This window comes from Salvelinus alpinus, chromosome 2 (genome assembly GCF_045679555.1).
Source record: "Salvelinus alpinus chromosome 2, SLU_Salpinus.1, whole genome shotgun sequence".
Classification (NCBI taxonomy): Eukaryota; Metazoa; Chordata; class Actinopteri; order Salmoniformes; family Salmonidae; genus Salvelinus; species Salvelinus alpinus.
In genome coordinates, this window is record NC_092087.1 from 116,651,227 (window position 1) to 116,667,854 (window position 16,628).

The 16,628-nt window shown below is 46.3% G+C and overlaps 1 protein-coding gene across 1 annotated transcript in view; it reads left to right on the top strand.

The window, feature by feature from the left end:
• The first annotated feature begins 257 nt into the window (after nucleotides 1-257).
• The window catches only part of LOC139542286 (voltage-dependent T-type calcium channel subunit alpha-1H-like), a 115,260-nt gene continuing 98,889 nt past the window's right edge, over nucleotides 258-16,628 (top strand). Inside the window, exon 1 of the mRNA XM_071347532.1 lies at nucleotides 258-884. Within this exon, the coding sequence (XP_071203633.1) occupies nucleotides 258-884 (627 nt within the window). The remainder of the gene's footprint in view (nucleotides 885-16,628) is intronic.

Sequence of the window (16,628 nt, forward strand, 5' to 3'; positions counted from 1 at the left end):
TGCTCCCTGTTGATCAGGGTAATCTATGCCCCCTGTTGATCAGGGTAATCTATGCTTTATGTTGATCAGGGTAATCTATGCTTTATGTTGATCAGGGTAATCTATATTCCCTGTTGATCAGGGTAATCTATGCTCCCTGTTGATCAGGGTAATCTATGCTCTATGTTGATCAGGGTAATCTATGCTCCCTGTTGATCAGGGTAATCTATATTCCCTGTTGATCAGGGTAATCTATGCTCCCTGTTGATCAGGGTAATATGTTCAGGAAGTCACTACAGAGTCAGAAACCAGCTTCAGACAGCGGACATGTTCAAATGGACAGGAAGTCACTACAGAGTCAGAAACCAGCTTCAGACAGCGGCCATGTTCAAATGGACAGGAAGTCACTACAGAGTCAGAAACCAGCTTCAGACAGCGGCCATGTTCAAATGGACAGGAAGTCACTACAGAGTCAGAAACCAGCTTCAGACAGCGGCCATGTTCAAATGGACAGGAAGTCACTACAGAGTCAGAAACCAGCTTCAGACAGCGGCCATGTTCAAATGGACAGGAAGTCACTACAGCGTCAGAAACCAGCTTCAGACAGCGGCCATGTTCAACTGGACAGGAAGTCACTACAGAGTCAGAAACCAGCTTCAGACAGCGGACATGTTCAAATGGACAGGAAGTCACTACAGCGTCAGAAACCAGCTTCAGACAGCGGCCATGTTCAACTGGACAGGAAGTCACTACAGAGTCAGAAACCAGCTTCAGACAGCGGACATGTTCAAATGGACAGGAAGTCACTACAGAGTCAGAAACCAGCTTCAGACAGCGGCCATGTTCAAATGGACAGGAAGTCACTACAGAGTCAGAAACCAACTTCAGTCTTGGACAGCGGACATGTTACCTAACGTTATCTATTGGACCTGGCAGCCAGTCAGTCAGTCCTTCAGTCAGTCAGTCAGTCAGTCAGTCATTGAGTCAGTCATTCAGTCAGTCAGTCCTTCAGTCAGTCAGTCCTTCAGTCAGTCAGTCCTTCAGTCAGTCACTAGGTCCTTCAGTCAATCACTAGGTCCTTCAGTCAGTCAGTCCTTCAGTCAGTCAGTCCTTCAGTCAGTCAGTCCTTCAGTCAATCAGTCCTTCAGTCAGTCAGTCCTTCAGTCAGTCACTAGGTCCTTCAGTCAATCACTAGGTCCTTCAGTCAGTCAGTCCTTCAGTCAGTCAGTCAGTCCTTCAGTCAGTCAGTCCTTCAGTCAATCAGTCCTTCAGTCAGTCAGTCCTTCAGTCGGTCCTTCAGTCAATCAGTCCTTCAGTCAGTCAGTCCTTCAGTCAGTCCGTCAGTCAGTCAGTCAGTCCTTCAGTCAGTCACTAGGTCCTTCAGTCAGTCAGTCAGTCCTTCAGTCATTCAGTCCTTCAGTCAGTCAGTCCTTCAGTCAGTCAGTCCTTCAGTCAGTCAGTCAGTCAGTCAGTCAGTCAGTCAGTCAGTCAGTCAGTCAGTCAGTCAGTCAGTCAGTTAGTCAGTCTGTCACTAGGTCCTTCAGTCAGTCAGTCAGTCCTTCAGTCATTCAATCAATCCTTCAGTCAGTCAGTCCTTCAGTCATTCAATCAAACCTTCAGTCAGTCAGTCCTTCAGTCAGTCAGTCAGTCAGTCAGTCAGTTCTTCAGTCAGTCAGTCAGTCAGTCAGTCAGTTCTTCAGTCAGTCAGTCAGTCAGTCAGTCAGTCAGTCCTTCAGTCAGTCAGTCCTTCAGTCAGTCAGTCAGGTCCTTCAGTCAGTCAGTCGGTCCTTCAGTCAGTCAGTCAGTCCTTCAGTCACTCAGTCCTTCAGTCAGTCAGTCAGTCCTTCAGTCAGTCAGTCAGTCAGTCAGTCCTTCAGTCATTCAGTCAGTCAGTCTCTCAGTCAGTCAGTCCTTCAGTCAGTCAGTCGGTCCTTCAGTCAGTCAGTCGGTCCTTCAGTCAGTCAGTCCTTCAGTCAGTCAGTCCTTCAGTCAGTCAGTCAGTCCTTCAGTCAGTCAGTCCTTCAGCCAGTCAGTCATTCAGTCAGTCAGTCAGCCAGTCCTTCAGTCAGTCAGTCCTTCAGTCAGTCAGTCAGTCCTTCAGTCAGTCAGTCCTTCAGTCAGTCAGTCCTTCAGTCAGGCAGTCAGTCAGTCCTTCAGTCAGTGCTTCAGTCAGTCAGTCAGTCAGTCCTTCAGTCAGTCACTAGGTCCTTCAGTCAATCACTAGGTCCTTCAGTCAGTCAGTCCTTCAGTCAGTCAGTCCTTCAGTCAATCAGTCCTTCAGTCAGTCAGTCCTTCAGTCTTGGACAGCGGACATGTTACCTATCGTTATCTATTGGACTGAGCAGCCAGTCAGTCAGTCCTTCAGTCAGTCAGTCAGTCATTGAGTCAGTCATTCAGTCAATCAGTCCTTCAGTCAGTCAGTCCTTCAGTCAGTCAGTCCTTCAGTCAGTCAGTCCTTCAGTCAGTCACTAGGTCCTTCAGTCAATCACTAGGTCCTTCAGTCAGTCAGTCCTTCAGCCAGTCAGTCCTTCAGTCAATCAGTCCTTCAGTCAGTCAGTCCTTCAGTCAGTCAGTCCTTCAGTCGGTCCTTCAGTCAATCAGTCCTTCAGTCAGTCAGTCCTTCAGTCAGTCAGTCCTTCAGTCAGTCCGTCAGTCAGTCAGTCAGTCCTTCAGTCAGTCAGTCCTTCAGTCAGTCAGTCAGTCAGTCAGTCAGTCCTTCAGTCAGTCACTAGGTCCTTCAGTCAGTCAGTCAGTCCTTCAGTCATTCAGTCCTTCAGTCAGTCAGTCCTTCAGTCAGTCAGTCAGTCAGTCAGTCCCTTCAGCCAGTCAGTCAGTCAGTCAGTCAGTTAGTCAGTCAGTCAGTCCTTCAGTCAGTCACTAGGTCCTTCAGTCAGTCAGTCAGTCCTTCAGTCATTCAATCAATCCTTCAGTCAGTCAGTCCTTCAGTCAGTCAGTCCTTCAGTCAGTCCTTCAGTCAGTCAGTCCTTCAGTCAGTCAGTCAGTCGGTCCTTCAGTCAGTCAGTCGGTCGGTCGGTCAGTCAGTCAGTACTTCAGCCAGTCAGTCAGTCAGTCAGTCCTTCAGTCAGTCAGACCTTCAGCCAGTCATTCCTTCAGTCAGTCAGTCAGTCCTTCAGTCAGTCAGTCCTTCAGCCAATCAGTCAGTCAGTCAGCCAGTCCTTCGATCGATCAGATCCTTCAGTCAGTCAGTCGATCGATCCTTCAGATCAATCAATCCTTCAGTCAGGCAGTCCTTCAGTCAGGCAGTCAGTCAGTCAGTCCTTCAGTCAGTCACTCCATCAGTCAGTCAGTCAGTCGGTCATCAATCAGAGTTTCAGTCAGTCGGTCGGTCCTTCGATCAGTCAGTCAGATCCTTCAGTCATCCTTCGATCGATCCTTCAGTCAGTCAGTCCTTCAGTCAGTCAGTCAGTCAGTCAGTCCTTCAGTCCGTCAGTCTCTCAGTCAGTCAGTCCTTCAGTCAGTCCTTCAGTCAGTCCTTCAGTCAGTCAGTCCTTCAGTCAGTCAGTCAGTCCTTCAGTCAGTCATTCAATCAGGCATCCTTCGTCAGTCCTTCAGTCAGTCAGTCCTTCAGTCAATCACTGGTCCTTCAGTCAGTCAGTCAGTTATCAGTCAGTCAGTCCTTCAGTCAGTCACTAGGTCCTTCAGTCAGTCAGTCAGTCCTTCAGTCATTCAATCAATCCTTCAGTCAGTCAGTCCTTCAGTCGATCGATCAGTCAATCCTTCAGTCAGTCAGTCCTTCATCGATCAGTCAGTCGGTCCTTCAGTCATCGATCGATCGATCGATCAGTCAGTCGTACTCGCCAGTCAGTCAGTCGATCCTTCAGATCAGTCAGACCTTCAGCCAGTCATTCCTTCAGATCAGATCAGTCAGATCCTTCAGATCAGATCAGTCCTTCAGCCAATCAGATCAGATCAATCAGCCAGTCCTTCAGATCAGATCAGATCCTTCGATCGATCAGATCAGATCAGTCAGTCCTTCAGATCAGATCAGATCCTTCAGTCAGGCAGTCCTTCAGTCAGGCAGTCAGATCAGATCAGATCCTTCAGTCAGTCCTTCGATCGATCAGATCAGATCAGATCAGTCAGTCAGTCAGAGTTTCAGATCAGTCAGATCAGATCCTTCAGATCGAGTCGAGTCGAGTCAGATCCTTCAGATCAGATCCTTCAGTCAGTCCTTCAGTCAGTCAGTCCTTCAGTCAGTCAGTCAGTCCTTCAGTCAGTCAGTCAGTCAGTCCTTCAGTCCGTCAGTCTCTCAGTCAGTCAGTCCTTCAGTCAGTCAGTCGGTCCTTCAGTCAGTCAGTCGGTCCTTCGGTCAGTCAGTCCTTCAGTCAGTCAGTCCTTCAGCCAGTCATTCCTTCAGTCAGTCAGTCAGTCCTTCAGTCAGTCAGTCCTTCAGCCAGTCAGTCAGTCAGTCCTTCAGTCAGTCAGTCCTTCAGTCAGGCAGTCCTTCAGTCAGTCCTTCAGTCAGTCAGTCAGTCAGTCAGTCAGTCAGAGTTTCAGTCAGTCAGTCAGTCCTTCAGTCAGTCAGTCAGTCAGTCCTTCAGTCAGTCCTTCAGTCAGTCCTTCAGTCAGTCAGTCCTTCAGTCAGTCAGTCAGTCCTTCAGTCAGTCATTCAGTCAGGCAGTCCTTCAGTCAGTCCTTCAGTCAGTCAGTCCTTCAGTCAGTCACTAGGTCCTTCAGTCAATCACTAGGTCCTTCAGTCAGTCAGTCCTTCAGCCAGTCAGTCCTTCAGTCAATCAGTCCTTCAGTCAGTCAGTCCTTCAGATCAGATCGAGTCCTTCAGATCGGTCCTTCAGATCAGATCAGATCAGATCCTTCAGTCAGTCACTAGGTCCTTCAGTCAGTCAGTCAGTCCTTCAGTCATTCAGTCCTTCAGTCAGTCAGTCCTTCAGTCAGTCAGTCAGTCAGTCAGTCCTTCAGCCAGTCAGTCAGTCAGTTAGTCAGTCAGTCAGTCCTTCAGTCAGTCACTAGGTCCTTCAGTCAGTCAGTCAGTCCTTCAGTCATTCAATCAATCCTTCAGATCAGATCAGTCCTTCAGATCAGTCAGTCGAGTCAGATCGAGTCGATCGATCAGTCAGTCCTTCAGATCAGATCAGATCCTTCAGATCAGATCAGATCAGTCGGTCCTTCAGATCAGATCGAGTCGATCGATCGATCAGATCAGATCAGATACTTCAGACCAGATCAGATCGAGTCAGATCAGATCCTTCAGATCAGATCAGATCCTTCAGATCAGATCAGATCAGATCCTTCAGATCAGATCAGATCGAGTCCTTCAGATCGAGTCAGATCAGATCAGATCCTTCAGATCAGATCAGATCCTTCAGTCAGTCGGTCCTTCAGATCAGATCAGTCGGTCCTTCAGATCAGATCAGATCAGTCCTTCAGATCAGATCAGATCCTTCGATCAGATCAGATCAGATCCTTCAGATCAGATCAGATCAGATCAGATCCTTCAGATCCGATCAGATCTCTCAGATCAGATCAGATCCTTCAGATCAGATCAGTCGGTCCTTCAGATCAGATCAGATCGGTCCTTCGGTCAGATCAATCCTTCAGATCAGATCGAGTCCTTCGAGCCAGTCATTCCTTCGATCGATCGATCGATCCTTCGATCAGATCAGATCCTTCGACCAATCGATCGATCGATCGACCGATCCTTCGATCGATCGATCCTTCGATCAGATCGATCGATCGATCCTTCGATCGATCGATCCTTCGATCAGGCGATCCTTCAATCAGGCGATCGATCGATCAGATCCTTCGATCAGATCCTTCGATCGATCGATCAGATCAGATCAGAGTTTCAGATCGATCGATCGATCCTTCGATCGATCGATCGATCAGATCCTTCGATCGATCCTTCGATCGATCCTTCGATCGATCAGATCCTTCGATCGATCAGATCAGATCCTTCAGATCGATCGATCGATCCTTCGATCAGATCAGATCCTTCGATCGAGTCAGATCAGTCCTTCAGTCAGTCAGTCAGTCAGTCAGTCCTTCAGTCCGTCAGTCTCTCAGTCAGTCAGTCCTTCAGTCAGTCAGTTGGTCCTTCAGTCAGTCAGTCGGTCCTTCGGTCAGTCAGTCCTTCAGTCAGTCAGTCCTTCAGCCAGTCATTCCTTCAGTCAGTCAGTCAGTCCTTCAGTCAGTCAGTCCTTCAGCCAATCCAGTCAGTCAGTCAGCCAGTCCTTCAGTCAGTCAGTCCTTCAGTCAGTCAGTCAGTCAGTCCTTCAGTCAGTCAGTCCTTCAGTCAGCAGTCAGTCAGTCAGTCAGTCCTTCAGTCAGTCCTTCAGTCAGTCAGTCAGTCAGTCAGTCAGTCAGTTTCAGTCAGTCAGTCAGTCCTTCAGTCAGTCAGTCAGTCCTTCAGTCAGTCCTTCAGTCAGTCCTTCAGTCAGTCAGTCCTTCAGTCAGTCAGTCAGTCCTTCAGTCAGTCAGTCAGTCAGTCAGTCAGTCAGTCCTTCAGTCAGTCAGTCCTTCAGCCAGTTTTTCAGTCATTCAGTGTTGATGATGTGAGTCTATCTATTATCTATTGTTATCAAGACTGGAACTGAATTTCAGACAGAAAGAAAGAGAGGAAGAGGGGAAGAGAGAAGAGGAGGGTGGAGAGAGATGGGAGAAAAAGGGAGAGAGAGAGATGGGAGAAAAGGGGCGAGAGAAAGGTGGGAGAAACGGAGAGAGAGAGATGGGAGAAAAAGAGAGAGAGAGAGAGATGGGAGAAACAGAGAGAGAGAGAGAGAGAATGAGGGGGGGGGAGAAACAGAGAGAGAGAGAAGTAGGGAGGGGGGAGAGACAGAGACAAAGATGGAGGGAGGAGAGGCAGAGAGAGAAGGCGAGGGAGAGAGACAGAGACAAAGATGGAGGGAAGAGAGGCAGAGAGAGAAGGCGAGGGAGAGAGACAAAGCTCGAGGGAGGAGAGGCAGAGAGAGAAGGCAAGGGAGAGAGACAGAGACAAAGATGGAGGGAAGAGAGGCAGAGAGAGAAGGCGAGGGAGAGAGACAAAGCTCGAGGGAGGAGAGGCAGAGAGAGAAGGCGAGGGAGAGAGACAAAGATGGAGGGAGGAGAGGCAGAGACAAAGATGGAGGGAGGAGAGGCAGAGAGAGAAGGCGAGGGAGAGAGACAAAGATGGAGGGAGGAGAGGCAGAGAGAGAAGGCGAGGGAGAGAGACAGAGACAAAGATGGAGGGAAGAGAGGCAGAGAGAGAAGGCGAGGGAGAGAGACAAAGATGGAGGGAGGAGAGGCAGAGACAAAGATGGAGGGAGGAGAGGCAGAGAGAGACAGAGAGGGGGGAGAATGAAACCTTTATGACAGTAGACAGGAGCGAAGTTGCTTAGCAACCTTTGGCCTTGACGACAGGAAATGGGATCAGAGTAAAACCAGAAAACATCCATATAACACACACACACACACACACACACACACACACACACACACACACACACACACACACACACACACACACACACACACACACACACACACACACACACACACACCACTAAAACACCACGCACACACCACTAAAACACCACACACACACACACATCCCTAAAACACCACACACAGTGCCCCTGCAATTGTTCTCAGATTAGTGTAGATTACAGTAGTTATGTCAGAATCATAATAATCTGTATTAGAGTGTAGGGTAGTAATCTAGAATAGTCTGACTGTTTTAACATTAATGAACCCCGGACCGTATAAACACACAAACAGTAGGACAGGAAAGCTTTCATTCTGTGCATGTGTTGTGTTCTCTGGTGTGTTATAATCTGTTCTGTCTCCTCTCACAGCCTGACCCCTGACCCCTGACATTAACCTGCTGGGGTGGTCCAATGTGCTCTCTGGTGTGTTATAATCTGTTCTGTCTCCTCTCACAGCCTGACCCCTGACCTCTCACCTCTGACATTAACCTGCTGGGGTGGTCCAATGGACTGAAGGTTTAGGACAGGAAAGCTTTCATTCTGTGGATGTGTTGTGCTCTCTGGTGTGTTATAATCTGTTCTGTCTCCTCTCACAGCCTGACCTCTGACCTCTGACATTAACCCGCTGGTGTGGTCCAATGGACTGACGGTTTAGGACAGGAAAGCTTTCATTCTGTGGATGTGTTGTGCTCTCTGGTGTGTTATAATCTGTTCTGTCTCCTCTCACAGCCTGACCCCTGACCTCTCACCTCTGACATTAACCTGCTGGGGTGGTCCAATGGACTGAAGGTTTAGGACAGGAAAGCTTTCATTCTGTGGATGTGTTGTGCTCTCTGGTGTGTTATAATCTGTTCTGTCTCCTCTCACAGCCTGACCTCTGACCTCTGACATTAACCCGCTGGTGTGGTCCAATGGACTGACGGTTTAGGACAGGAAAGCTTTCATTCTGTGGATGTGTTGTGCTCTCTGGTGTGTTATAATCTGTTCTGTCTCCTCTCACAGCCTGACCCCTGACCTCTCACCCCTGACATTAACCTGCTGGGATGGTCTAATGGACTGAAGGTTTAGGACAGGAAAGCTTTCATTCTGTGGATGTGTTGTGTTCAGTTTAACTAAAGAACACCATTAGATTGTATAACATTATACATGCCACCTTTCACACAGAGAGAGAGAGAGAGAGAGGAGAGAGAGGAGAGAGGAAGAGAGAGAGAGAGACAGAGAGAGAGAGAGAGAGAGAGAGAGAGAGAGAGAGAGAGAGAGAGAGAGAGAGAGAGAGAGAGAGAGAGAGAGAGAGACAGAGAGAGAGAGAGAGAGAGAGAGAGAGAGAGAGAGAGAGAGAGGGAGAGAGAGAGAGAGAGAGAGAGACAGAGAGAGAGAGAGAGAGAGAGAGAGAGAGAGAGAGAGAGAGAGGTGAGAGGAGAGAGAGAGGAGAGAGAGAGAGAGGAAGAGAGAGAGAGAGAGACAGAGAGAGAGAGAGAGAGAGAGAGAGAGAGAGAGAGAGAGAGAGAGAGAGAGAGAGAGAGAGAGAGAGAGAGAGAGAGAGAGAGAGAGAGAGAGAGAGAGAGAGAGAGAGAGAGAGAGAGAGAGAGAGAGAGAGAGAGAGAGAGAGAGAGAGAGAGAGAGAGAGAGAGAGAGAGAGAGAGAGAGAGAGGTGAGAGAGAGAGAGAGGAGAGAGAGAGAGAGGAAGAGAGAGAGAGAGAGACAGAGAGAGAGAGAGAGAGAGAGAGAGAGAGAGAGAGAGAGAGAGAGAGAGAGAGAGAGAGAGAGAGAGAGAGAGAGAGAGAGAGAGAGAGAGATAGAGAGAGAGAGAGAGAGAGAGAGAGAGAGAGAGAGAGAGAGAGAGAGAGAGAGAGAGAGAGAGAGAGAGAGAGAGAGACAGAGAGCGAGAGAGAGAGAGAGAGAGAGAGAGAGAGAGAGAGAGAGAGAGAGAGAGAGAGAGAGAGAGAGAGAGAGAGAGAGAGAGAGAGAGAGAGAGAGAGACAGAGAGAGAGAGAGACAGAGAGAGAGAGAGAGAGAGAGAGAGAGAGAGAGTAGAGAGAGAGAGAGAGAGAGAGAGAGAGAGAGAGAGAGAGAGAGAGAGAGAGAGAGAGAGAGAGAGAGAGAGAGAGAGAGAGAGAGAGAGGTAGAGAGAGAGAGAGAGAGAGAGAGAGAGAGAGAGAGAGAGAGAGAGAGAGAGAGAGAGAGAGAGAGAGGGAGGGAGGGACAACAATACAACCCATCCTTATGTTTATATATTTTCCCTTTTGTACTTTTAACAGTTTGCACGTCGTTACAACACTGTGTCCGGACATAATACGACATTTGAAATGTCTCTTTTCCTTTATGAATTTGAGTCATTCATTTTTTAAATGTTTATTTCACTTGCTTTGGCAATGTTAACATATGTTTCCCATGCAAATAAATCCCTTTGAATTGAATAGGGAGTGATAGAGAGAGAGAGAGACAGAGAGAGACAGAGAGAGAGAGAGAGAGAGAGAGAGAGAGAGAGAGAGAGAGAGAGAGAGAGAGAGAGAGAGAGAGAGAGAGAGAGAGAGAGAGAGAGAGAGAGAGGAAGAGAGAGAGAGAGAGAGTCATGCTCAACATGAGCTCCTGATATATTAGATTTTTTGGGTTTTTAGAATGAGATAAACACTCTAATCGAAGAAGAATTCCAGACAAGAAGTGATGAACAACAACTCTATACATTCAGAATAGAAAAAAAAGTAACTTGGCGCCTCAAGTTAAGAAGTTTTGAGTCTAGCTAGCTAGCTACACAACAAAGACCCAGCCAGCAGACTAACAAGCTAGCCATAAGAAACGAGCTAGAACAAAACTAGCAAGGTCAGTTAATACAACTACATCAAACGACCAAACTGAGTGAGTAAAACAAAAAGGAGCACGGACATGATATGGATACAGGATATGTAAACATATCTTCAGTCTTTTGTGTGAGGATTTTTCACTATTTTTGCTGTTTTTTGAAAGTAGCGCGAACAGCAGACGAACAAATCGGTTGCCATGGCAACGGGGCAGCAGAACAGCGCAGCAGTAGCGGTAGTAGCAGAGCGCACAGACACCATGTCCCCACTCCCCCTCAGCGCAGAATCCATTCTCTACCCAAAAAAGGTAAAAAATGACACAATGAGGAAAGCTTTCAAACAGAAACTACTAGAGAAGAGGCCAGAAACCCTTTTTGCAGACCTCTACAAAAACGGTGACGTGAGTAATCTCATCTTCCTCACTGACCAGCCAAATGCATGGCGCTCAGCAGTCTGCTCTCACTACCCATGCATAAAGAAAGAGGGAATCTGTAATGGGTGGAAGCTGAAAATCAAAGAGACAGACGACCCTGACAGCACCATGATAACAATCAACCTCTACAAGACTGGGACTGTCATGGTGCAAGGTAACATCAGGCTGTTTGAAACAGACTTTCAGACCATTAAGGAGAGAGCGGAGAGAGAGAAGGACACCACCAGTGACATGCCCTCCCACAACACAAACTCCACCCTCACCCCTACCCTCCCCACCCAAAAAGGCACATCCAGCACCTCTCTTTCCACCATAGTGGAGGACACGCCCCAGGAGGAGAGCGACCCCCTCAGTGCAGAGCAGGCTCAGGCCCTCCTCACCACCATGGCTGCCATGAGGGATGAGTTCACCAAACTGGAGGGGGAGGTGGTCCTGCTCAGGGAGAGCGTGAGCAAACAGCAACCAGACAACCACACCTTAGAGGAGCTCCTAACCAAGGTGAGGACAGAGCAGGACAGCAGCCTTGCAACACAGCTGAAAGAGGTTCAGCAAGAGAGAGACGGACTCAAGAGAGAGCTGGCTGATCTAACAAAGGAGGTGAGAGAGCTCCAAAAAGACAGGCAGAGCAGCAATAAGGAGCTGACCGCACTAAGAGAGGAGCTGCAGGAGAGAAAGAGAGCAGAGGACAGGCTGCAGGAGCAGATAGATCACCACCCTATGACCTGCCCTCACACAGCAGAGGAGCCCAGCTCAACCAGCCAGACTTCCCCAGCCCTGGCTGCTGCACCCCTCCTCCCCAACCCACAGAACAGCCTCCCACTGACAGTGGCACCCACACAGACCAGCCACACCCCAGCTCCAACACCCACCAGCCCCCCCTCTGCCCCCCCCAGTCCAGAAGAAACACTGGCTGACATCGTCCTGTTAATGGACTCAAATGGGAAGTATGTTCAGGAGAAGAAACTTTTCCCTAGACACAAAACGAGAAAGGTGTGGTGCCCAACAACGCAAAGTGCCATGGAGCTGCTTGATAAGAACCATCTCGGGTCGCCAAGCCACATAATCATACATACCGGAAGCAACGACCTGCGTGCTCAGCAGGAGAGGGTGGCGACTTCACTACGGGGAGTGATTGAGAAGGCCTCCGCAATCTTCCCCAACTCAAGAATCATAGTGTCAACCCTTCTACAGAGGAGGGACTTCCACCCTGCCACAATCCAAAGAATAAATGCCAGCCTATCCCGGGACTGTGCCCTGCGACCCAATGTACACCTGGCCCACCATCCCACCCTCGATCTGGACTGTCTCTATGACCATGTTCACCTGTACAGGGAGACAGTCCCCATCCTTGCCAAGACTCTCAAGGACGTCGCTCTAAACCGCAGCCCGACCTCTCCACCCAGGAACAGCGGAGCAATCTCCACCCTGCCGAGATCACCGAGACAACATCCCGGACCAGCACCCTGGACCCCCCAGCCACGACCACAGCACCACCAACCTCAATGCCCACCACAGCCAGCGCAGCACAGACCACCCCAGCCCAGCTTCAGAGCCACCCAGATGAGGCCTACCACCCCCCTCCTCCCCACCGCAGACCCACACCTGGAGGAGCCACAGCCCAGCAGGCAGAGCTACGCACAGGCTGTGAGAGGAGCAACTGGCCCAGCCCCCACCAACCAAATGAGTGACATTAAACAAATGCTGAGTCTACTATGCTCACATGTGATGGGCCGAGGGTCATGGTAAGATGAGCACAAGAACTCCACCATTCTCACACTACATCCACCAAAGTGGCATGACACAAATTCTATCTTAAATGATAAACAAATCACATTTGCAAAATAAGAGTTTACTTTAATTGAAAAATCCTATTTTAATGGTTCTTCTTGGATTGTGAGTGTTTGTCTCATTTTGAAAGGTAAAGAAAAGAGAAAAAAAAAAGTTATGAAGTCTTTTTACGTTGCATGTTGGAATATACAAGGATTGAAGTCCTCTGCTTTTGGGCTAAAGAGCAGAAACCCAGACTTCCTGAAAGAAATTGATGATGTTGATATTTTAGTACTACAGGAAACATGGTGCAGAGGTGATGTTTCCACTGGCTGTCCACTAGGTTATAGGGAGATAATCATACCATCCACTAAATTAAAAGGAATCAAACAGGGCAGAGACTCAGGGGGAATGCTAATATGGTATAAATCTGAACTAATTAATTCAATCGAATTGATCAAAACAGGAGAATTCTTTATCTGGTTAAAAATCAACAAGCAGGCTATCTTGACAGATAAAAACGTCTTCCTCTGTGCCACATACATTCCCCCCTCAGAGTCACCCTACTTCAACGAAGAGAGCTTCTCCATTCTAGAGGGAGAGATTAGTCACTTTCAGGCCCAAGGCAACGTACTGGTCTGTGGAGACCTGAATGCTAGAATAGCAGAAGAACAAGACACTATTAACAGTCATGGGGATAAACACCTACCAGGAAGCAATAACCTTTCCCTCCCCACATACCCCCACAGAAACAACTATGACAAAGTGAAAAACAAAAATGGATTACAGCTCCTGAGGCTCTGTCGAACACTGGGTCTGTACATAGTCAATGGCAGGCTGAGAGGAGACTCTTTTGGTAGGTACACCTACAGCTCATCCCTTGGCAGCAGCACTGTAGACTACTTCCTCACCGACCTAAACCCAGAGTCTCTCAGAGCCTTCACAGTCAGCCCACTAACACCTCTCTCAGACCACAGTAAAATCACAGTGTATCTGAGAAGAGCAGAACCCAACCATGAAGCATCATGGCCCAATAAATTACATGGTACTAAACAAGCCTATAGATGGAGTGCAAACAGTACAGACATCTACCAAAAAGCAATTAGTAGCCAAAAAATACAATATCTCCTGGACAACTTTTTAGCCTTAACATTCTCCTTCAGCAATGAAGGTGTAAATTTGGCCGTTAGGAACATAAACTTTATATTTGACAAATTAGCCTCCTTGGCTAATCTAAAGAAGCATAAGAGCAAACCAAAAATAACAGATAATGAAAAATGGTTTGATAATGATTGCAAAAATCTAAGAAAGTCATTGAGAAATATATCTAATCAAAAACACAGAGAACCAGACAACAAAAATATACGCCTTCAATATGGGGAAACACTGAAGCAATACAAACGCACCCTAAGAACAAAAAAGGAACAGCACATTAGAAATCAGCTGGATGGAATTGAGGAATCCATAGAATCAAACCACTTCTGGGAGAATTGGAATAAATTAAACAAACCTCATCATGAGGAGTTGGCTATCCAAAATGGGGATATGTGGAGAAATCACTTTGCAAACCTCTACAGCAATATAACAAAGAGCCCAGAACAAAAAGATATACAAGAAAAATTACAAATCCTTGAATTAGCAGTCAAAGACTATCAGAATCCTGTGGATACCCCAATTACAGAAGAAGAATTATTGGAAAAAATATGCAATCTCCAACCCAAAAAGGCCTGTGGTGCTGATGGGATTTTAAATGAAATGATCAAATATACAGACCACAAATTCAAATTGGCTATACTCAAACTCTTCAACATTATCCTCACTGCAGGTATTTTCCCCGATATTTGGAACCAGGGACTGATCACACCAATCTATAAAAATGGAGACAAATTTGACCCAAATAATTACAGAGGAATATGCGTTAACAGCAACTTGGGGAAAATTCTCTGCAGTATTATAAATAGCAGACTACATCATTTCCTTGACGAACACAACGTCCTGAGCAGAAGCCAGATTGGATTTCTAAAAAATTATCGTACAACAGACCACATTTACACCCTCCACACTCTAATTGATAAACAAGTTAACCAAAACAAAGGCAAAATCTACTCGTGTTTTGTAGATTTCAAGAAAGCATTTGATTCAATTTGGCACGAAGGTCTTTTTTATAAACTAATAGAAAGTGGTATTGGAGGGAAAACATATGATTTTATTAAATCAATGTACACTAAAAACAAATGTGCGGTTAAAATTGGCAACAAGCAAACAGACTTATTCTCTCAGGGGCGGGGAGTGAAACAGGGCTGCCCAATAAGTCCAACATTATTTAACATCTACATGAATGAATTGGCAAAAACATTAGAAGAATCGACAGCACCTGGTATCACCCTACACAACACTGAAATCAAGTGTCTGCTGTACGCAGATGACCTGGTGCTGCTGTCTCCCACTAAAGAGGGGTTACAGCAACACCTAGATCATCTTCACAGGTTCTGTCAGACTTGGGCTCTGACCGTTAACCTAAAAAAAACAAATATAATGATATTCCAAAAAAGGTCAGGAAATAAGGATGACAAATATAAATTCTATTTGGACACAGTTCTATTAGAACACACCAAAAACTACACATATCTAGGACTAAATATCAGCAACACAGGTAGCTTTCACATGGCTGTGAATGAGCTGAGAGACAAAGCAAGAAGAGCATTCTATGCCATTAAAAGGAACATCAAAATTGAAATTCCAATTAGAATCTGGCTCAAAATTTTTCAATCAGTTATAGAACCAATTGCTCTATATGGCAGTGAAGTATGGGGTCCACTCTCTAATAATGAATTTACTAAATGGGACAAACATCCAATTGAAGTATTGCATGCAGAGTTTTGCAAGACTGTATTGCAAGTACAAAGAAAAACTCCAAATAACGCATGTAGGGCAGAATTGGGCCAATATCCCCTCCTCATTCGAATAGAAAAAAGAGCCATCAAATTTTACAACCATCTAAAAACAAGTGACCCTAAAACATTCCATCACACAGCTCTACAATGTCAAGAGATGAAACCAGAGAAGAGTCCCCTCAGCCAGCTGGTTCTGAGGCTCAGTTCACCAACCCAAACCAACCCCATAGAGCCTCGGGACAGCCCTCAGAAAATCTGGCCCAACCAAATCATCACAAAACAAAAAGAAAAATATATAACCTATTGGAAAGACACCACAAAAAATCAAAGTAAACTTCAATGCTATTTGGCTCTAAACAGACAGTACATGGTGGCAGACTATCTGACCACTGTGACTGATAGAAAACTGAGGAAAACATTGACTAGGTACAGACTCAGTGAGCACAGTCTGGCTATAGAGACCGGTCGTCACAGACAAACCTGGCTGCCCAGGGAGGACAGGCTGTGCTCACTCTGCTCCAGGGGAGAGGTAGAGACAGAAGTGCATTTCCTACTACACTGTGACAAATACTCAGACCTAAGAGCATATTTCTTTCCCAAAATTATAATTCAATACAAAGAATTTGAAACTATAAAAGATGAAGAAAAATTCAAATATTTGTTGGGTGAAAAGCCAAAATGTGCAGTTTTGGCAGCCAAATATGTGTCCTCCTGCCATAGCCTGAGGGACAGCCAGTGAAAAATGCAAAGTAATGTTGATAATATTTCCCATTTAGCTTAGTTTTGTTTTGTCTTTCGTACCAGGTCATGTGTCTTCTCAGTCATGTTGACACTGGTCTACTACTGTTGCTTTAATGTATTGTTGTTCTGATTAATATTGTTGTTGTAGCTGTTATTAATGGTAATCCCATGTCCACTACTACTATTATTATTACTGTTAGTCCCACCATTTATTTATATATAAATATATATATATTTTGTGTATATATATACATATATATTTTATTTAAATTTTTCGATATGTATACTTTGACAATGTAAGTAATAATAACTTGCCATGTCAATAAAGTCAATTGAATTGAATTGAATTGAATTGAGAGAGAGAGAGAGAGAGAGAGAGAGAGAGGTGAGAGGAGAGAGAGAGGAGAGAGAGAGACTTGGTACTTCTATCACCAACCAAAGAAGGTCTTCAACAGAACATTAATATTCTAGAGCAATATTGCCATAATTGGGCCCTGGCAGTAAATTTCCCAAAAACTAAAATCATGATTTTCCAAAAACAAAACAGATGTCAGAAACACAAATATAAATTCACCCT